The 23,332-nt window shown below is 42.2% G+C and overlaps 1 protein-coding gene across 2 annotated transcripts in view; it reads right to left on the reverse strand.

Moving 5' to 3' along the window:
- Nucleotides 1–23,332, reverse strand: part of NCEH1 (neutral cholesterol ester hydrolase 1) — an 82,907-nt gene that overhangs the window by 15,470 nt on the left and 44,105 nt on the right. Inside the window, exon 2 of one of the 2 annotated variants that reach the window (XM_063621709.1) lies at nucleotides 1,636–1,888. In XM_063621709.1, coding sequence (XP_063477779.1) covers nucleotides 1,636–1,888 — 253 coding nt within the window. The remainder of the gene's footprint in view (nucleotides 1–1,635; nucleotides 1,889–23,332) is intronic. The other variant, XM_063621710.1, reaches the window with a different exon arrangement.

Consider the following 23,332-nt stretch of genomic DNA (forward strand, 5'->3'; position numbering starts at 1 on the left):
TGCAATCCCAGCTGCTTGGGAGGCCGAGGAAGGGGGATCACTTGAGCCCAAGAGTTTGAGGTTACAACGAGCTGTGATAGTGCCACTGTACTCTAGCCTGGGTGACAGAGTGAGATCTTATGTCTAAAAATAATAACTTAATTAAAAAATTTTTGCTCTTTTAACACTTCATTTGCTGCAGTTCAGTAAAGTGATCAATTTGAAGAATATGGTATTCTCTTTAAATTAACACATAAAAAACTAGAATTCTAGGAAGTCTTAGCATTTCTTAGCGGATCCAAAGGTCTGCAGTAACAGAACCAATTTAATATGTAAGAATTTAATCCTTAATTGCTCTCGGTAAATTAAGATCTATATTGTGCCAACTGAGAGCCAAATATTTCCTTATTTATAGGGTTTCCAAGACAGTCTTAGAATCAGAAGCTTAAGAATTACATAGATACCTGTTACCTCCATCTGCTCAAGTTCTTCCTCAGGCAGAAGTGATCAGTCAAAATTATGCAGAAAAGGCCAGGTTGACTCTTGTAATCCATCGCATTCCTGGCACCCATACCTCCTGTCCTCCAGTACAATGTTTTTCCTGGCAAGCGTCCAATGCTACAGACTCAATCTCTTTTAAGGCAGAAACTCCTTCTTATTCATTTTTGTATCCCTACACCCGAGCACACCTTAGACTGACCAATGGTCCAGACTTGCCCACAACTGTTTGAGCTTTTGCACTGAAAGATCTGCAGCTCAGCAAACCCCTTGGTCTCGGGCAAACCTACCTACTCATGATCAGCTATTGAAAATGTGAAAAAAAATCACTGAATAAAAGAATAAACAACGGATATGGAATTAAATAAGATTACTAGAAAAAGTCAAACCTTCTGACCTTTGTTGCTTTAAAAAAAAAAATCACATAATGATAAAATAAACAAAACAAGTGGCCATTGCTTTTAAACTAAGGGGATGCCAAAAGCTCTGGACTGAAGATGAGGAAGTAGCTCCATGATCATTTATTAGCAGAGACAAGACCCCGACTTCCGCCTTGGCAGGCTCTCTTCCGGGCGGCTCCGTTTGGCTGCCTGCCATTTTGAATGTGTTCTACTCATGAAAATCATCCAAATCTAAAGAAAATATCCTTAAACTTCGCAAGATTGTTTCCTTTGAATGGTTGCATACATTTTATATTTTAACCTTTGCTTTCATAAGCAGATAAAATGTTAACATGTGTATTAAGGAATACCTGGTCTATTTCATAGAAATATATCTTCAAAACACAAGTTGGCAAAAGAGGCACAGATGATTCCCCATATGCGTGCCCGGTGAAACTTCACCTTGTTTTGGTGCAGAAAGCTGTATCAGCACTGCACAATAAGTTAGTCTGTGATGTAGATCACAGGAAATATTTTTACAGCAGCCTGAATTAACAAACAAACAAGCAAAAAACCTTTACATAGGATACCCATTTAATGTATCACCCAAACCAGGACCCTTTTGAGAGTGAAAAGGGGGCACTAGTAATAATTTTGCTGGGACAACAGGGTTAACTGGGACCATCCAGGGGAACCAAGATAAATGGTCCCCTTCTTTCCCACTAAGAAAGCCAAACTCAATTACACATCTCCCCCAAGGCCAACCACAACAACAAACCATCTGAAGGTGACCGGGACATACTTGCACTTGCCAAGGCCCAGCCTCCTCCGTGGATATAAACGACGCTGCGTTTCAGTGGCTCTTCGGGCTTCGGAGGGCCTTCAAACACTCTGACTTCCACACCATCAAAGTCTGTGTCCGTCACCTTCACTTGGGCAGAAGACCATGCGCTTTTTTTGCCAAAAGAAACAATGATAAAATTCAGTGCCAGCAGGTGATGGCTCAGTCCCAGGTAGTGGATCAGGTTACTCTGCAGGGCGAGGGAGGAAATAAAAGAGGGAGGGTGCACGTCAACTTGGCATCACCAGAGCTGCCCTCACCAACTGAGTGTCTGAATTCCTACAAGCAACTGCCACTGGACTGGAGGGCTCATTGAGCCCTTTTAATAGAAAAACCAATTGTATTTACCTTTTGCTTTTGGAGTTGACAAAATATTTTCATACATGAGATCTCCTCAGGTATCATCAGTCCCATTTTATTGAGAGGGCTTAGAAAATAACTATGCTTATTCACTTCATTGGATAAGTGGTAGTTCTGGGACTCAAATCTAAGATTAGGTTTGAATTCCAGGATTCAGTACCTTTTTTTTCTAAAGTATATCACAGTTCCAATAACATACTAGGAGTAAAGAAATAATACTTTATTTCAATGCAAATAAAAGAGGAAAATTTTCTATTTACTTTAATTTCTTTAAATTCCTTTGTAACATATATTTGAGTGTGTCTTATTATTTAATTTCTTTAAATTGCTTTGTAACTTCAATATATTTAATTGTATCTTTAAGTGTGTCTTGTCCTTTTGAAAGGAGTGTGTGAGAAAAAAGAAACATGGTCAACGGAGGCCCTGGCATTTAGAAGCAGATCGGCTCAGACATAACCAGAAGCTTTTTTAGAAATGAGGCAAAGACCATACTGCCTGATGGTCTCTTCCCTTCTGAACCCTCAGGGTATCAAGCTCTGCATTAAGTGTTCGCAGAAAGTTATTTGGTTGCAGAAGGAACATAGCAAGGAGACCTAATTTACCCACCAAGCAAAGACACTTCTGAGTTTATTTCCTTCTCTACACTTTCGCAAGTTCATCGGGAAGGGTAACAGCTGGAGAGTAACAGTGCTCTTTTGTAGACTGTGAAACAGAACACTGGTGATTAATGATCATAAGATCAAGGAAACAGTGTTGCTAGCAGAAATCAGGACTATATGATGTCTGCAATGTGGCACCCTACAGCTTCTCAGGCTGTGCACAGGGCATGATGGTACACCTTGAAGAGGGTCCGTGTGTGCTCATCGCCTCAGCCTCTGGGCAAATTCCTGAGCCCTTTACCCCAGTGTCCCATATAGACATTATAACTGTGTGTGTATATTTTATATACATATATATATATATATATATATATATATGTCGTGTCATGAAAAGAGTTAGAAAGCACTATATTATAACAGCATTAGCAAGTGTTAATGAAAAACAAGAACAAGAGGCAATTAATCAAATAATGAACAGCTATTTCAGGAATTCCTTTAATATTATTTGCTGGCAAGTATAAGCAGCAGCAGAGCAAATGAATATTAAGAAAATTCAACTTCTACATGTGCCCTGACATCTACTGCCCAATTTACTGAACAAGTTAAAACTGTTCATGTCTTTGTTACTAATTCATGCATGTGTACATGCACATATGTATGCACACATGTACCTGCACAGAGGATTCTAACTATCAACTTTAGTTCTTTGGTAAATTGGAAGAAGGCAATTACCATTCGAGTTTTGTGGTAAAATGTTAGTCTAATTTAGAGAATATTGAGATCTGCTAGAGAATAGCTAAGAATCACTGTATTTCCAAAGTTTCTAGAGTAGATATAATAAACCCTTGTTAACGCCATTATCAATTAATAGGGAACATGCAAGCTCCATTCCACTTGTCACAGGACAAGTAGTTTGACCGTCATGAAACGATGAAATATGAACAAAGAAATGTCAGACCTGGCTCTGTTATATTATGGACTGCACTTTTCTTTTTAATTAAATGAAGACTTTCTTAAACACTTGAGACAAATTATATGAGTTTCTTTAACTATATGAAGCTGTAAAACAAGTGAATTGTCTTTATATGACAGATATGAGAAGACTGTACATTTTATAAGAGAACCCACCTCGAGTTTCCTTTATGTAATGCATGGTCTGAGTACATGCGGGTTTGACTCAATTTGTTCATACCTTTCCAGAAACATCTCTCCACATTAGCTTATGTTTCGCTTGCATTCACAGAATACCTGAACAACCATCTGTATTGTTTCCAATAGCAACATGGTGGTGTGGGGGTAGAAGTGCTGATTAGAAAAGGGACAATTTGGCTGGGTGCAGTGGCTCATGCCTATAATCTCAGCACTCTGGGAGGCCAAGGCAGGCAGATCACCTGAGGTCAGGAGCTCAAGACCAGGCTGGCCAACATGGTGAGACTCCATCTCTACTAAAAATATAAAAATTAGCCAGGGCTAGGTGCGGTGGCTCACGCCTGTAATCCCAGCACTTTGGGAGGCCGAGGCGGGCGGATCACAAGGTCAGGAGATCGAGACCATCCTGGCTAACACAGTGAAACCCCATCTCTACTAAAAATACATAGAAAAACTAGCCGGGCATGGTGGCGGGCACCTGTAGTCCCAGCTACTTGGGAGGCTGAGGCAGGAGAATGGCATGAACTCGGGAGGCGGAGTTTGCAGTGAGCCGAGATTGCGCCACTGCACTCCAGCCTGGGTGACAGAGCGAGACTCCGTCTCAAAAAAAAAAAAAAAAAAAAAATTAGCCGAGCATGGTGGCACATGCCTGTAATCCCAGCTACTCAGGAGGCTGAGGTAGGAGAATCGCTTGAACCCGGGAGGCAGATGTTGCCGTGAGCCGAGATTGTGCCACTGCACTCCAGCCTGGATGACAGAGCGAGACTGCCTCAAAAAAAAAAAAAAAAAAAAAAAAAAAAAAGGGACAATTTGTTTATGCAGGGTAAAAGACAGGAATATGAAAGGGTAGGTGGATGAGTAGAAAAAGAATTTAGAAAATTGCTACAAGAAAAACTGTGCTAATGTTTACAATTGTATTGATAAATTAGAGTTATACTACAGCCAATATGGAGACTGTCTGAAAACTTGAAAATGGATATGAACAGTAACCTGTTGTTAATTACTTTTCTTGTTCCTATTATAAATAATAGCTATCACTGCCTGAGTGCCTACAGTGAGTGCTAGGGTAGGTTGCTGAATTCTGGCTACTATTCTGTGAGGTGGGTACTATTATCTTGCTTACAGAGAGAAGAGAAAATAAGCTTAGAGATTAAGGAGCCAGTACAGAAGCTGGATTTCTAAAACCTTGAGGGGGCTGCAGGACTTACAGAACTGCCCTAGAAATGTTGGTATAGATCAATGTGGGCCATGGAAGCTGCTCTGAGCCCTATCCAGTATGGGATAACATTTGCATGTCTATGTGATATCGTGTGGAATGATAAACTTGTGAGTATCATCTAACATTTTTTTTTCCTCAAATATCTTTCCCTTAGCTCTTCTCATTACTCCCCTCCTACCGTACTGCCCAGAAAATAAACTCAGCCACACCTTTCTATAGTTGTTACTTCTTTGAAGGGCTATGAGAAAAAAAAGCAAAGAAACAGGAGTTCCTTCCTTCCTTTAGATTTTTAAAAACCTGTATCTTTTGGAGAATCTTTTTTTTTTTTTTTTTTTTTGAGATAGAGTCTCGCTCTGTTACCCAGGCTGGAATGCAGTGGCGTGATCTCGGCTCACTGCAACCTCCGCCTCCCAGATTCAAGCTGTTCTTGTGCCTTAGCCTCCCAAGTAGCTGGGATTAGAGGCATGCACCACCACTCCCGGCTATATTTTGTATTTTTAGTAGGGACAGGATTTTGCCATGTTGGCCAGGCTGGTTTCGAACTCCTGGCCTCAAGTGATCCACCCACCTCGGCCTCCCAAAATGCTGGGATTACAGGCGCGAGCCACCATGCCCGGCCGAGAATCTTTTAAAAAATAGGCATTGATTTAGAAGATTACATGATGAATAAGAAGTCTCCTAGAATAGAAAGTGATTTCCCAGGCTCGATGGTAGAATAGGGGAAGAGTAAATATTGCAGAGGAAATGAGGACTGTATGGGTAAATATCTGGGAGCCAATGAAAAAAGAACCCTGGGGTGCAAAAACTCCCAGATAGGTCTGTGGAATCTGAAGCAGCTGACCTGTGCCTCATGCCCAGACAGAACCCTGGAAAGAGGCAAGATCTTGGGGAAGAGTAGACGCAAGGTATGTCTACAAAGATAATGCCTCAAATGGCCTTAGAGCCCCAGGCTCCAGCTGGTGAGGGAAAAACAGAATGATTCTGTGTACCCAGTGAAAGCATAAATGTAACAGCGTCTGCATGAATGTCTTGCAGATGGACCTAAGACAATCTATCTTTTCTCCACAGCCCATTATATGTATCCAAGAGTTCAACAGGAATAGAAATGAGTGCTAATGGATTTGAAAGATCTACTATCTTACAGATAAGAACAAAGGATATCTCAGGACAAACTGTAAGGTCAAACACCAAGGATCAGGTGGAACAGTGATGTGGGCTGAGGATGAGTGATACCCAGATGGCTTCCCCAAACCACAGTGCCTCAGCACTGCATGAGATCCTCCAAAACCTGAAAGCAAATAGTGATGAGTGAGAATTCCTAAACTCACTGGGAATAAGTTTCCTACCTAAAGGATGAAGGCTTAAAATATAGATCAAGTTATATTCCCTTGAGCTTATGAAATCAGATTCAGAGTCACACAAGTAACATTCTGGAAGTAATAAAGTTTCCTGAAACCTCTATTTCTTTTTTTCAGACAGAGTCTCACTCTGTTGCCCATGCTGGAAAGCAGTGGCATGATCTTGGCTCACTACAACCTTTGCCTCCCTGGTTGAAGCGATTCTCCTGCCTTAGCCTACCAAATAGCTGGGATTACAGACACCCACCACCACACCTGGCTAATTTTTGTTTTTTTTTTCTTTTTTTTTTTTTTTAGTAGATACAGGGTTTCACTATGTTGCCCAGGCTGGTCTTGAACTCCTGACCTGAAGTGATCCACCCGTCTTGGCCTCCCAAAGTGTTGGGATTACAGGTGTTAGCTACTGAACCCAGCCTCCTGAAACCTCTTTAGAAGTAGCTGGGAAACTCCAGGAGAACACAGAAGCAAGCCAAGTTTTAAGGACCGAATGGGCTGTAAATTACTCCATCTTCACTAAAGTAAGCTAGGGCAGTGCCAGAGGTCTTAAAACTTGCCTTCACAACCATTCCAGGATCTAGGGGAAGAATTCTGCCTAATGAGATGGAAGGGGATAAAGGGTACTCATTATGCCTCAGTGGAACGAGACAAAGAAATCCGGTGGGGCACTGGCTGCCTACCCAGGTCTGATGGCTGAAGATCAAAGGACAAACAAGAATCAAAGGAAACCAAGCAGAAATTGTGCTCTGCTTATGAATATATAAATTAATTATGTTTATATATGGGGTTGGTCTCTGTTGATTAACTCAACATATAAATTATGAAGTATACCCTATGGGCAGAGAACTTTGTAGGGGAGAAAGAGAATCATCTGAAACTTAGAGTAATAGAGGAGAAACAAGGCTTGCAAATGAATAGCTGATGTTAGTTAGCTAAGCAGTAAGTGGTAAGAAAGGCCTAGATAAAGGGTTGCACAAGCTCAGAGAAGAAAGGAATTACCTCTGCCTGAGGATGAAATCCAGTAAGGTGTCCAGCCCTCAATTACATCTTAGACGATGTCCCATCATAGGTATGGCTAACAAGGAAAAGGGCTGGAACTAAGGTGCAAGTATTGGAAAGTGGTTTTTGTTGTTGTTGTTGTTCTGTTTTTGTTTTTTTGGGATTTTTTGTTTTTTGTTTTTTTTTTTTTTTGAGACGGAGTCTCCGTCTGTCACCAGGCTGGAGTGCAATGGAGCGATCTTGGCTCACTGCAACCTCCGACTCCCTGGTTCAAGCGATTCTCCTGCCTCAGTCTCCCGAGTAGGTGGGATTACAGGCACAGGCCACCATGCCCAGCTAATTTTTGTATTTTTAGTAGAGACAAGGTTTCACTGTGCTGGCTAGGATGGTCTTGATCTCCTGACCTCATGATCCTCCCGCCTTGGCTTCCCAAAGTGCTGGGATTACAGGCATGAGCCACTGTGCCCAGCCGGGAAAGTGTTTTAACTCAAACGCCTATGGGTAGGTAAGGTATACAAGCAAAATGGAGGCAAGACGAGCATGGCAGTAACAGGCTCAATCTAAAGGAGGCATGCGCAGCACAGAAGCCAGCAGCATAGACTCCAGAGCCAGAGCACCTGGGCTAAAATCCCAGCTCCCTCACTTACCAGCACTGGGCCCCTGGGCAAACGACCAAACTTCTCTGTACCTCAGTCTCCCATCCATAAAATGGAAGTAATTATACACACGACCTCAAAAGATTGTTGTGAAGACTGGAAACGAAGGCACCTAGAACAGTGCCTGTCACATAAGAAGCCCTTTATGAGTCAATTATCACTGATATTACACCTCTGCTCCAGAAGATCATTGCGTAAAAAAGTGAGCCCAGTGACAGATATTCCAATGTTTCTAGGGAAGCTGAGACTATCATTTTTCCTATTATGCACATTTGTTATTAGTACCACATGGATTAGCAAGTCCTGAAGTTGTTGCAGGTTAAAAAAGATGTACAACAGTGATCTTTAAAAAGCTTATTTGTATGGTCATATTGAAGGGGAAGGAGGCAACTGGGGAAGAACCAGCAGCACAATGATATCCCATACACATCAATGACTTCGCATCTGATCAAGTTTCAACATGAACCAGCGACATCAATACTTACAGCATCGATTCTAACTCACTACCTGATGCGTTCTTCACATTCAAAGGTTTGTATTCTATGTCAGTGACTCTCCAATGTTTCCACTACAGTCACTTCATTCAGTCCATCAGCTTTTTAATTCTCTTTATATTTCGCTCTAATTGTGCCTATTATAAAAAAAATCTATAATCTCATGGAACATTTATTTATCTGCATGAAAATATGAGAACTTAATTAAAATATTAATGTTTAATGTTCAATTAAGAGATGGACCTTAAAGTAGAGGTATGGAACCAAACCTAGGACAGAAAAGACAGAGGCTGTCCAAAGAGACTGCCCGGACACAGTACCAGCTGAGGTGAATTGAGTTTTAATGAAGTAAAGATTCAGATTCACTCAAGCAACCTGAAAGTAACAGTTTCCTGAAACCTCTTTAGAAGTAGCTGGGAAGGCCGGGCGCAGTGTCTCACGCTTGTAATCCCAGCACTTTGGGAGGCCGAGGCGGGCGGATCACGAGGTCAGGAGATCGAGACCACGGTGAAACCCCATCTCTACTAAAAATACAAAAAATTAGCCGGGCGTGGTAGCGGGCGCCTGTAGTCCCAGCTACTCGGAGAGGCTGAGGCAGGAGAATGGCGTGAACCTGGGAGGCGGAGCTTGCAGTGAGCCGAGATTGCACCACTGCACTCCAGCCTGGGCGACAGAGTGAGACTCCGTCTCAAAAAAAAAAAAAAAAAAAAAGAAGTAGCTGGGAAATCCAGGAACACACAGAATTGCGTTAAGGGCCCTATGGGCTGCAAATTACCCTGTCTTGGCTAGCTGAAGTAATCTAGAACAGTTCTAGAGGTCTTAAAACTTGCCTCCATAACCATTCCAGGATCTAGGGGAAGAATTCTGCCTAAGGAGATGGAAGGGGAATAAGGGTACTCATTACGCCTCAGTGGAACTGGACAGTAAAATCCGATGGCGCACTGGCTCTGTACCCAGGTAGTTGGTTCATGTTGAAACTTGACCAGATGCTAAGTTATTTATGTGTATGGAGTATCAGTATGCTACTGGTTCTTCCCCAGTCTCCTGCTTCCCCTCTGATACATGACCAGAAGGCTGGAGAAGGAGAGAAGGTTGGAGAAAAGCAAACAGATGTTTCTGGTCACAGGGCAGTGTTCACACTTTAGTCCTCTGCCCACCGCCCTGACCTAGTAAGGACAGAAAGAGAACCTGCAAGGCATCAAAGTCCCCTTTCCTATTCTCAACTAGAATACAAGGTCAAAAACATACCTTCACTTGCTGAGGCCTGGATCTCTACTCCAACCCAACTCTGATCAAAGCACAGGGCTGAGCACCATTTCTGGGAGGATTTAGGCCACATGGTAAATTCCACCAGAGAGGGAAAGTTACTTTGCTGAGGTAAAGTTGAATAAAATAAAAAAATGGAAGCTTCAGAAACACTATCACTTAAAGAGCTGGTGAGCAGGACAGGAAGAACCAATCAATAAAAGACAAAAAAGAACAAGAGAGGGAGTGAGAAAAAGAGAGAAAAGGGACAAATCGTTAGTGTGGCAACAGAAACAAGAAACTGGAAATATTAAGGGAGAAGAGATTTCAAGAAAGCAGGTTGTCAAATGCCTGCAGAAAGGCTAAGTAGGTCATTGGTGTTGGCTATGGGTTCACTGGTGAACCTATTAAGGACAGTTTCATCCAAGATATGGGGCTGAAAATCATATTGTAATGGGTTGCAAAGTGAGCAGGAGTTGAAGAAACAGAGAGAGTAAATGCAGACAGATTACGTCCACTGTTTGTAGAGATAAGGAAGGCACTAGAACAGTTGGGAGAGACTTGAGCATGCTTCTTGGGAAACAGCTTGTCAAGAGAGAAAGACAAAGTTACAGAGGTAAAAAGAATTGAGTGAATTGAGATCCTAGAGGAAGAAGGACATAGGATCTGGAAAGCAGATGGAAGGGAGAATTCATAACAGGTAATTTATAGGGGGCAAGAAGGCAAAGTGAGAAGATATATCTCTAAATAGAATTTGATTTCTGTCAATGTCAGTTCTGTCTTTGTCCTAAAGAAGATAGTGACTTTTTGACCGGGCGCAGTGGCTCAGGCCTGTAATCCCAGCACTGGGAGGCCGAGGTGGGTGCATCATGAGGTCAGGAGATCAAGATCATCCTGGCCAATATGGTGAAACCCTGTCTGTACTAAAAAATACAAAAATAAGCCTGGCGTGGTGATGCGCGCCTGTAATCCCAGCTACTCGGGAGGCTGAGGCAGGAGAATTGCTTGAACCCGGGAGGCAGAGATTGCAGTGAGCCGAGATTGCACCACTGCACTCCAGCCTGGCAACACAGTGAAACTCCAGCAAAAAAAAAAAAAAAAAAGACAGTGACTTTCTGAAGACTACCTTCTTTGAAGATAATCCATTGCAATCTGGCTTCAGCCCCCTCTGTCTGATGAACTATCCTTATTAGACTCACCAATGACCCCCTGACCCCAATGCCAATGCTGATGCTAATGACCTACCTGGTCTCACTGCAGACATTTGACAACTTGTGCTTTCTTGAAACTTTCTTCCCTCTTAACTTCTCCAGTTTCTTGTTTTTCTTGTCACATTAACAATTCATCCCCCACTCCCCCCATTCTTTTTTTTTTTTTTTTTTGGTCTTTTATTGGTTGGTTCTTCCTCTCCTGGCCACTGGCCCTTTAAATGATGATGTTCTCAAAAATTCCATTTTTTATTTCATTCAACTTCACAATTCCTTCTTTCTTTGAGCAAGCCAATGTACTATCATGGCAAATAGGAAGTATCTACCAGTAGCCTACTAAATTCAAAGGCTATGACCTGTATTCATATACTGATTTCTAGTCCCTGATCTATCTTTCTCAAGCTTCCATCTGTATTTCCAACCATCTCCAGGATCTAGCCTACAACCTCCTCAAAACTAATATGGCCTACTCTCCTTTCTCCACCCCCAGAGCAATTAATGACATAAATTCTCAATTATCTGACCATAAGTCTAACTTCTAAGCTAGAAACCTTAATATTGTCCTCAGCTTCTTAACTCACATGATTTCCAATCACCACATCAAGCCCTATTAACTCCATCTGCCAACGTTTTCTGACCTAGTTTTACCTCTAGCTCCACCCCCGCTCTCATTGCTGCCCTGGCTAAGATGCTCATTGTTTTTTGCACTTGCCTGCTAACTTGAATTCTAGATAACAGTCTTTCTCTATAACTTGCTGCATACTGCAGTCAGAGTTTCTACCCTGAAAGGCTGATCACATTACCTGCCTGCTTAAAAACTTCTGCTGACTTCCTGTTTCTTACAGGAAAAAAAAAAAAATCTAAAGTTGGCATTCCAGTCTGGTCCCACTCTACATTCCAACCTCATTTCGTAATTACCACCCTACCCCTTGCAGTCAAGCCTAACTTGCCTAACATTTTTCATTTTTTTAACCTGCTATTCTCTTTGGCAATGCCCTTCACTGGTATGCTGAAACCAGCTCTTGCTGGGTCTCACAAACCAACTGATAAATTTACAGGAATTTTGCAAGTCAGTTTGTCAGAGGTATGTGAACCAGAGCATCTGTCTTGAATAAGGGCTGGGTAAAATGAGGCTGAGACCTACTGGGCTGCACTCCCAGATGGTTAAGGCATTCTAAGTCACAGGATGAGATAGGAGGTCAGCACAAAATACAGGTCATAGAGACCTTGCTGATAAAACAGGTTGCAATAAAGAAGCCGGAGAAAACCCACCAAAACCAAGATGGCAACGAGAATGACCTCTGGTGGTCCTCACTGCTACACTCCCACCAGCACCATGACAGTTTACAAATGCCATGGCAACGTCAGGAAGTTACCCTGTATAATCTAAAATGGGAGGCATGAATAATCTACCCTTGTTTAGCGCATAAGAAATAACCATAAAAATGGGCACTTGCTCAGGTTCCAGGCCTTTGGTGGATCCCCATCCGGCTAGGGATTTTTCCTGTACCTGTCCTTCTTCCCTTATTTCTTTTACTCAGCATTATTTTTGTAGAGGAAACCTTTTGTCCCACATGAGGGCATGCATGGACCTAAAGGTTCTATGTGGAGCACAGTGGCACCCTCTACACATAGCAAAGTACTGGATGGAATTATTAAGCCAACCTGTAAAGCACAAAATACGTATGCAATAGTAGGGGTCTCTCATTAGATTGCACAATTATAAAATTTCCAATTGTTTCCTTAAATATCCAGGAATTTCATGACAAGCTACAAAGCAAACCTGAGGAGAACCTTACTGCCACTCCATAACAAAATTTAGCACAGAGAAATAAAAGAGCTCACAGAGGGATTCAACACTCTAACCCTGTCACCCTAAAACATTTGGTTTGTTTTTTTCCTCCCAGAAAACCTCTAGGGCTGCAGTTGAGTCTAAGGAAGGGCAAAAAGGATAAGGTTGTCCCTTTCCAATTCCAAAACATTTTTTTTTTTTTTACTATCAACACAGAAAGCAAGTAGTTTTCATATTGCCAAAATACTGGCTTAGCTCCAAAATCCTCCTATAGTCTACAGGATACATCAAGGGCAGTAGCTCATGTGTACTGACATTTGCTCTCTGCCAGTCACTGTTCTCATTGTCAAGAAATCTCAGACCACGGGGGTCAGTGAATCACCCAAGGTCACTCAGGCAGTAAATGGTGAACTGGATTTGAACCCAGGCATTCTGGCTCCAAAACCCTCAACCATCACCCTCTATTACCATTCATGAATGTAGGAGTTTGGTCAGGGTGGTGGGAAAAATTATAGAAGTTATAGAGAATGACACAAACCTTCTTGGAAGACTGGGAGGTTTTGCAAAAGCCTTGAAAGATAATTTGGCTGAAGGCAGCCAAATTCTTTTATCGGGAGCCGGTGAGCAAAAGGCAGATAACAAGCAAGTATAAAGGAATTGATCTAGTTAAGTTAGTTTACTTAGGCCTCGGAACCTGGCCTTTAATCATCTGTGCACAGTACTGCTCTCTCCAGGGGGGCGACCATGTTAATTACCCACCAGATGTGTTGACTCAAAGCCTTTGTCATTAAATCTGTACTAAATAAATGCCTGTAGCACCAGCTTGTCTGGGCTGTGGCTGCTGACTCTTTATAGCACCCTCCTTGGTGTCTGTGAGTGGCCTGGTCCCCTAGCTGCACAGCCAGGCAAAAAACCTGTGTCTGCATACATTTTTTCATCTGTCGCTCAGCCAGGGTCTGTGGTCCAGACCCAGCACATGAGTACATTTATTCTCAAACCTACATCATAAAACTAGAAGATTTTACATCTGAAATTAACATATCACTTCACATATTTACCCAAAGGGAAACTAAGGCCCAGAAAGGATTTGTAACTTTGCTCGGCTCAGTGACTATGGCAGCATAGCTCTATGCTTGACCACTCTGAATCAAGCAGCCACTCCCATCATTCCCCTTTCCTTCAGCTCTTCCTCAACAACACATCACTCTCTGGAGCCTTCCCTGGTAATAATACAGGAGTTATTAAAAAATAATTTCTAGGCAGATAGAGAGGAGTTCTTGGTAAGGCTTTTTCTTTTAATAAAAGCAACCCCTGGACCATTTCTTTTTTTATACTTTAAGTTCTAGGTTACATGTGCACAACGTACAAGTTGGTTACATATGTATACATGTGCCATGTTGGTGTGCTGCAACCATTAACTTGTCATTTACATTAGGTATTTCTCCTAATGCTATCCCTCCCTGCTCCCACCACCCGACAGGCCCCAGTGTGTGATGTTCCCCACCCTGTGTCCAAATTTGCTCATTGTTCAATTCCCACCTATGAGTGAGAACACGCAGTGTTTGGTTTTCTGTCCTTGTGACAGTTTGCTCAGAATGATGGTTTCCAGCTTCATCCATGTCCCTACAAAGGACATGAACTCATCCTTTTTTATGGCTGCATAGTATTCCATGGTGTATATGTGCCACATTTTCTTAATCCAGTCTATCATTGATGGACATTTGGGTTGGTTCCAAGTCTTTGCTATTGTGAATAGTGCCACAATAAACATACGTGTGCATGTGTCTTTATAGTAGCATGATTTATAATCCTTTGGGTATATACCAAGTAATGGGATTGCTGGGTGAAATGGTATTTCTAGTTCTAGATCCTTGAGGAATCACCACACTGACTTCCACAATGGTTGAACTAGTTTACACTTCCACCCACAGTGTAAAAGCATTCCTATTTCTCCACATCCTCTCCAGCACCTGTTGTTTCCTGACTTTTTAATGATTGCCATTCTAACTGGTATGAGATGGTATCTCATTGTGGTTTTGATTTGCATTTCTCTGATGGCCAGTGATGACAAGCATTTTTTCATATGTCTGTTGGCTGCATAAATGTCTTCTTGTGAGAACGGTCTGTTCATATCCTTCACCCACTTTTTGATGGGGTTGATTTTTTCTTGCAAATTTCTTTAAGTTCTTTGTAGATTCTGGATATTAGCCCTTTGTCAGATGGGAAGATTGTAAAAATTTTCTCCCATTTTGTAGGCTGCCTGTTCACTCTGATGGTAGTTTCTTTTGCTGTGCAGAAGCTCTTTAGTTTAATTAGATCCCATTTGTCTATTTTGGCTTTTGCTGCTATTGCTTTTGGTGTTTTAGTCATGAAGTCCTTGCCCATGCCTATGTCCCTGAATTGTACTGCCTAGGTTTTCTTCTAGGGTTTTTATGGTTTTAGTTCTCACATTTAAGTCTTTAATCCGTCTTGAATTAATTTTTGTATAAGGTGTAAGGAAGGCATCCAGTTTCAGCTTTCTACATATGGCTAGCCAGTTTTCCCAGCCCCATTTATTAAATAGGGAATCCTTTCCCCATTTCTTGTTTTTGTCAGGTTTGTCAAAGATCAGATGGTTGTAGATGTGTGGTATTATTTCTGAAGGCTCTGTTCTGTTCCATTGGTCTACATCTCTGTTTTGGTACCAGTACCATGCTGTTTTGGTTACTGTAGCCTTGTAGTATAGTTTGAAGTCAGGTAGCGTAATGCCTCCAGCTTTGTTCTTTTGGCTTAGGATTGACTTGGCAATGTGGGCTGTTTTTTGGTTCCGTATGAACTTTAAAGTAGTTTTTTCCAATTCTGTGATGAAAGTCATTGGTAGCTTGATGGGGATGGTATTGAATCTATAAATTACCTTGGGCAGTATGGCCATTTTCACAATATTGATTCTTCCTATCCATGAGCATGGAATGTTCTTCCATTTGTTTGTGTCCTCTTTTATTTCATTGAGCAGTGGTTTGTAGTTCTCCTTGAAGAGGTCCTTCACGTCCCTTGTAAGTTGGATTCCTAGGTATTTTATTCTCTTTGAAGCAATTGTGAATGGGAGTTCACTCATGATTTGGCTCTCTGTTTGTCTGTTATTGGTGTATAAGAATGCTTGTGATTTTTGCACATTGATTTTGTATCCTGAGACTTTGCTGAAGTTGCTTACCAGCGTAAGGAGATTTTGGGCTGAGATGATGGGGTCTTCTAAATAGACAATCATGTCATCTGCAAACATAGAAAATTTGACTTCCTCTTTTCCTGATTGAATACCCTGTATTTCTTTCTCCTGCCTGATTGCCCTGGCCAGAACTTCCAAAACTATGCTGAATAGGAGTGGTGAGAGAGGGCATCCCTGTCTTGTGCCAGTTTTCAAAGGGAATGCTTCCAGTTTTTGCCTATTCAGTATGATATTGGCTGTGGGTTTCTCATAAATAGCTCTTATTATTTTGAGTTATGTCCCACCAATACCTAGTTTATTGAGAGTTTTTAGCATGAAGCGCTGTGGAATTTTGTCAAAGGCCTTTTCTGCATCTATTGAGATAATCATGTGGTTTTTGTCTTTGGTTCTGTTTATACAATGGATTACGTTTATTGATTTGCATATGTTGAGCCAACCTTGCATCCCAGGAATGAAGCCAACTTGATCATGGTGGATAAGCTTTTTGATGTGCTGCTGGATTTGGTTTGCCAGTATTTTATTGAGGATTTTTGATCGATTTTCATCAGGGATATTGGCCTAAAATTCTCTTTTTTTGTTGTGTGTCTGCCAGACTTTGGTATCAGGATGCTGCTGGCCTCATAAAATGAGTTAGGGAGGATTCCCTCTTTTTCTATTGATTGGAATAGTTTCAGAAGGAATGGTACCAGCTCCTCTTTGTACCTCTGGTAGAATTCGGTTGTGAATCCGTCTGGTCCTGGACTTTTTTTGGTTGGTAAGCTATTAATTATTGCCTCAATTTCAGAACCTGTTATTGGTCTATTCAGGGATTCAACTTCTTCCTGGTTTAGTTTTGGGAGGGTGTATGTGTCCAGGAATTTATCCATTTCTTCCTGATTTTCTAGTTTATTTGTGTAGAGGTGTTTATAATATTCTCTGATGGTAGTTTGTATTTCTGTGGGATTGGTGGTGATATCCCCTTTATCATTTTTTATTGCATCTATTTGATTCTTTTCTCTTTTCTTCTTTATTAGTCTTGCTAGTGGTCTATCAATTTTTTTGATCCTTTCAAAAAACCAGCTCCTGGATTCATTGATTTCTTGAAGGGTTTTTTGTGTCTCTATCTCCTTCAGTTCTGCTATGATCTTAGTTATTTCTTGCCTTCTGCTAGATTTTCAATGTGTTTGCTCTTGCTTCTCCAGTTCTCTTAATTGTGATGTTAGGGTGTCAATTTTAGATCTTTCCTGCTTTCTCTTGTGGGCATTTAGTGCTATAAATTTACTTCTACACACTGCTTTAAATGTGTCCCAGAGATTCTGGTATGTTGTGGCTTTGTTCTCGTTGGTTTCAAAGAACATCTTTATTTCTGCCTTCATTTCCTTATCTACGCAGTAGTCATTCAGGAGCAGGTTGTTCAGTTTCCATGTAGTTGAGCGGTTTTGAGTGAGTTTCTTAATCCTGAGTTCTAATTTGATTGCACTGTGGTCTGAGAGACAGTTTGTTATAATTTCTGTTCTTTTACATTTGCTGAGGAGTGCTTTACTTCCAATCATGTGGTCAGTTTTGGAATGAGTGTGATGTGGTGCTGAGAAGAATGTATATTCTGTTGATTTGGGATGGAGAGTTCTGTAGATGTCTATTAGGTCTGCTTGGTGTAGAGCTGAGTTCAAGTCCTGGATATTTTTATTAACTTTCTGCCTCGTTGATCTGTCTAATGTTGACAGTAGGGTGTTAAAGTCTCCCATTATTATTGTGTGGGAGTCTAAATCTCTTTGTAGGTCTCTAAGGACTTGCTTTATGAATCTGGGTGCTCCTGTATTGGGTGCATATATATTTAGGATAGTTAGCACTTCTTGTTGAATTGATCCCTTTACCATTATGTAATGGCCATCTTTGTCTCTTTTGATCTTTGTTGGTTTAAAGTCTGTTTTATCAGAGACTAGGATTGCAACCCCTGCTTTTTTTTGTTTTCCATTTGCTTGGTAGATCTTCCTCCATCCCTTTATTTTGAGCCTATGTGTGTCTCTGCATGTGAGATGGGTTTCCTGAATACTGCACACTGATGGGTCTTGACTCTTTATCCGATTTGCCAGTCTGTGTCTTTTAATTGGAGCATTTAGCCCATTTACATTTAAGGTTAATATTCTTACATGCGAATATGATCCTGTCATTATGATATTAGCTGGTTATTTTGCTCATTAGTTGATACAGTTTCTTCCTAGCATCGATGGTCTTTACAATTTGGCATGTTTTTGCAGTGGCTAGTACCAATTGTTCCTTTCCATGTTTAGTGCTTCCTTCAGGAGCTCTTGTAAGGCAGGTCTACTGGTGACAAAAATCTCTCAGCATTTGCTTGTCTGTAAAGGATTTTATTTCTCCTTCACTTATGAAGCTTAGTTTGGCTGGATATGAAACTCTGGGTTGAAAATTCTTTTCTTTAAGAATGTTGAATATTGGCCCCCACTCTCTTCTGGCTTGTAGAGTTTCTGCAGAGAGATCCGCTGTTAGTCTGATGGGCTTCCCTTTCTAGGTAACCCGACCTTTCTCTCTGGCTGCCCTTAACATTTTTTTCTTCATTTCAACCTTGGTGAATCTGACAATTATGTGTCTTGGGGTTGCTCTTCACGAGGCGTATCTTTGTGGCATTCCCTACATTTCCTGAATTTGAATGTTGGCCTGCCTTGCTAGGTTGGGGAAGTTCTCCTGGATAATATCCTGCAGAGTGTTTTCCAACTTGGTTCCATTCTCCCCGTCACTTTCAGGTACACCAATCAGATGTTGATTTGGTCTTTTCACATAGTCCCATATTTCTCGGAGGCTTTGTTCATTTCTTTTTACTCTTTTTTCTCTAAACTTCTCTCCTTGCTTCATTTCATTCATTTCATCTTCAATCACTGATACCCTTCTTCCACTTGATCGAATCGGCTACTGAAGCTTGTGCATGTGTCATGTAGTTCTCGTGCCAGGGTTTTCAGCTCCATCAGGTCATTTAAGGTCTCCTCTACACTGTTTATTATAGTTAGCCATTTGTCTAATCTTTTCTCAGGGTTTTTAGCTTCTTTGCGATGGGTTCAAACATCCTCCTTTAGCTCGGAGAAGTTTGTCATTACCGATTTTCTGAAGCCTACTTCTGTCAACTCATCAAAGTCATTCACCATCCAGCTTTGTTCCGTTGCTGGCGAGGAGCTGCGATCCTTTGGTGTAGATGAGGCATTCTGGTTTTTAGAATTTTCAGCTTTTCTGCTCTGGTTTCTCCCCACCTTTGTGGTTTTATCTACCTTTGGTCTTTGATGATGGTGACCTACAGATGGGGTTTTGGTGTGGATATCTTTTCTGTTGATGTTGATGCTATTCCTTTCTGTTTGTTAGTTTTCCTCCTAACAGTCAGGACCCTCAGCTGCAGGTCTGTTGGAGTTTGCTGGAGGTCCACTCCAGACCCTGTTTGTCTGCGTATCACCAGCGGATGCTGCAGAACAGCAAATGTTACTGCCTGATCCTTCCTCTGGAAGCTTCATCTCAGAGGGGCACCTGGCTGTATGAGGTGTCAGTCAGCCCCTACTGGGAGGTGTCTCCCAGTTAGGCTACTCGTGGGTCAGGGACTCACTTGAGGAGGCAGTCTGTCCGTTCTCAGATCTCAAACTTCGTGCTGGGAGAACCACTACTCTCTTCAAAGCTGTCAGATAGGGATGTTTAAGTCTGCAGAAGTTTCTGCTGCCTTTTGTTCAGCTATGCCCTGCCCCCAGAGGTGGGATCTACAGAGGCAGGCAGGCCTTGTTGAGCTGCGGTGGACTCCACCCAGTTCGAGCTTCGGAGCTGCTTTGTTTACTTAGTCAAGCCTCAGCAATGGCAGATGCCCCTCCCCCAGCCTCGCTGCTGCCTTGCAGTTGGATCTCAGATTGCTGTGCTAGCAGTGAGCAAGGCTCTGCGGGCATGGGATCTGCTGAGCCAGGCGTGGGATATAATCTCCTGGTGTGCCATTTGCTAAGACCATTGGAAAAGCACAGTATTAGGGCGGGAGTGTCCCGATTTTCCAGGTACCGTCTGTTATGGCTTCCCTTAGCTAGGAAACGGAATTCCCCAACCCCTTGTGCTTCCAGGGTGAGGCGATGCCCCGCCCTGCTTCAGCTCACACTGTGTGGGCTTCACCCACTGTCCAACAAGTCCCAGTGAGATGAACCCTGTACCTCAGTTGGAAATGCAGAAATGACCCGTCTTCTGTGTCATTCACATTGGAGCTGTAGACTAGAGCTGTTCCTATTCAGCCATCTGGGAACCCGAACCATTTCTTTTCTAACAGAAAAACGATCTGAAGGGCCAGTCCAGCAAGCTTTGATATGCAAATGCCGGCTATTAGAAATAGTCCACCCAATATGGCGACTCCTGCCTTCTTCTTGTCATGGTGTGTGCCAAGTGTCATGGCCACCTCTGGATAACACCATGTGTTCAGAACATCATGGCAACCCGCATTTTCATATTAAAGGACTAAGGTGGGAGGACCAGGTGTTTTGCAGGCTACCTAAATGACACACCTGGTCAAACCAATCCCTGGGCTCTATGCAAACCAGACACCGCCTCCTCCAGCATCCCAATATAAGCAACCACTTTTCCGCCACACACCGAGTTTCTCTTTGTTCTAATCCCCCCTCCCTCTGTCTCTGTATGGGGAAGCTGTTTTCTTCTTTCTTCCCTCTTGCCTAATCAACTCTCCACTCCTTAAAACCACTCCATATGTGTCTGTGTCATTTTACCTAAACTGGCGTGAGACCAAGGACTCTGGTGTTCCTCCAGTCATCGGCGCCGTATCATTTTGGTGCTTTCGCCAGGAATTCATTCACTGAGCAGTGAGTATGGAGCGAATCTCAACCTCAAATCTGTCCTTTAATCTCAAGGCTGTCTTCCGGCTATCCTGTTGCAAAACCTTCCTTCTTTCCTGCTTTCTCTGTCTGCAGTCTCTTACTCTCTGTGTGTTGAATGTGTGGGAATTTTTACAACCTAGGGAAGTAATCCTGTTAGGCAAGATCAGGAAATGCTGTAGACCCAGGATATAGCTCAGCAAAATGTCACTGCAACCTTCTAGGAACAGAGTTCCCTTTTTCCACCTCCAACAGTGAGATTACTTGCTAGTAATTCTCTGGAGAGCTCATGGTATGTCTAAGCCAACAGTGCCACCTAGTGGAAATAGAAATCCTCTTCATAAGACACATTGCTGGTCCTTTGCTGTACACTGTAATCTCCTTTCACACCACTAAAAATCAGGCTCTAGGCTACTACTGTAAACAGAAGAGCTCCGTTTTCAACAGATGGGAGTAAGATGTCTTCCATAGCCAAATTTTAGTCTCAATACTGTCCCATCAGCAGGGAAAAAGGCCATTCGGTTCCTATGTTTTTTTAAGGCACCTACTCTGTCTCCAAGACAGTACTTAATTAGTAAGGGGATTTTAAGTACGGAAGTTAACCAGAACCATTTTTCTAGGAGTAAATGCTTTAGCACGGGGCATAATAGCAGGCAATCTAGCACACTGCCTCCATTAAAGGAGGCTTGCTCAAAGACGACACAGTCTCTCTGGAGATACGTTTTTTGGGGAGCCGGGCAGATCACACAGATTTAGGAAGTCAAAGGGAAATCACAGAAGGTGGATGACCTAAGGTTATGCAGTAAAGCATGGTTAGTCCTATCACTTAGCTCATCCGGTTCCATGGCTTGGAGGACCATGTCTTCAACCATGGGCGGCATATTTAACTTGGTGGCAGAACCCAGGAACCAGGGAGGGAAAACAGTCAAACACTGCCTGTCTTTTCCTCCACCCTAGGTCATATGGAAAGGAAGGAGACTAAGAGGATGCTTTTATTCTCACTTCTTTTTCTAGATGGGTAACAGATTTTCTTCAGCTTGCACCCCTCTGGAGTGCACTCTATGCACTGGAACACTTCCTTAACCTAAGGACTTTAAAGAGAAAAGCAACTCATTTTCTTTTATACAAGGGCATGGCATTTTTACTAAACCTTTGCCAAGCATTGTAAGATGAACACAGCTCTTTAAGCTATCATATAGGGCAGTCCCAGGGAAAACAGTTCCCCAAAAGTTAAAGAAGCAACTTCCAGGGAACCATCTGAGGATCCCCCTTATTTGGGTCCCCTTCAAGTTCCCTTCTCATGACAAAACCTTAGGCAAATAAAAGATGACTTAGGCCAGTTTTCTAACGACCCTGATTGGTACATAGAAGCTTTCCAAAATTTAACTCAGGTATGTCACCTCACATGCAGGGATGTTACTCTCCTCCTAAACCAGACCCTCACTGCAGTTGAAAAGCAGGTAGCTCTGTAAGCAACAGATAATTTCAGAGATGAGCAGTATATCTCCTATAATACATCAAAAGGGAAGAAAGCAGGTAGGGAAAGTGAAAAAAATAGCAGAAACACCATTCCCAATTGGGAGGGAAGCAGTTTCAGTAAAGAACCCTAACTGGAACCCCAGTAGCTCAGGAAACAAATGGAAAAGGAAGCACCTTTTTTTTTTTTTTTTTTTTTTGAGACAGAGTCTCGCGCTGTTGCCCGAGCTGGAGTGCAATGGCGCGATCCCTGCTCACTGCAAGCTCTGCCTCCCAGGTTCAAGCGATTCTCCTGCCTCAGCCTCCTAAGTAGCTGGGACTACAGGCGTGTGCCACCACACTGAGCTAATTTTTGTATTTTTAGTATACAAAAGAGTAGTTTCTTCTCTTTCCAAGTGGAATATTACCATGATGGCTATAGCTTCAGCCTTCATCAGCAACTCTAAGGAAAAGACAGAGGCCTTGGGTCTAGTTTGAGACACTGAATTGACACCAATGCTTTCATTTGACTTCTCATTTTGTGAGAAAAATATTTAAAGAAGTACTTGGAGAAGTCCACTGTTAATGTGGGCAGGGCAACATGCCAGCTACATTAAATGAGGTCTGCCTAGGAAGCAGTGGAAAAAAATTATGTGAACTAAAGGTTATTCCTTTAAACTCTAAGATGCTATGGCTGAACTTTTTTTAGAGTAATTGTATTTGCCTATTTCATGTTATGGTAGGAATTTGCCCTAAGGAAGTAGAACTATTTTAGCTCAGAATGGTAATATTTCTTCTAAAACTTATTAGGAAACTAGAAGGAATGTTTTGTGGATGTAGTTTTCCTAAAGGTCATGCAGAACTTCCAGGTATTAACAGATTTTGAAAGATGAATAATAGCCATTTTAGTGGCTATTTATTTATTTTTTTGAGATGGAGTTGCCCAGGCTGGAGGACAGTGGCATGATCTCGGCTCACTGCAACCTCCGCCTCCTGGGTTCAAGTGATTCTCCTGCTTCAGCCTCCTGAGTAGCTGGGATTACAGGTGCCTGCCACCACACCCAGCTAA

Source organism: Symphalangus syndactylus, chromosome 17 (genome assembly GCF_028878055.3).
Source record: "Symphalangus syndactylus isolate Jambi chromosome 17, NHGRI_mSymSyn1-v2.1_pri, whole genome shotgun sequence".
NCBI lineage: Eukaryota > Metazoa > Chordata > Mammalia > Primates > Hylobatidae > Symphalangus > Symphalangus syndactylus.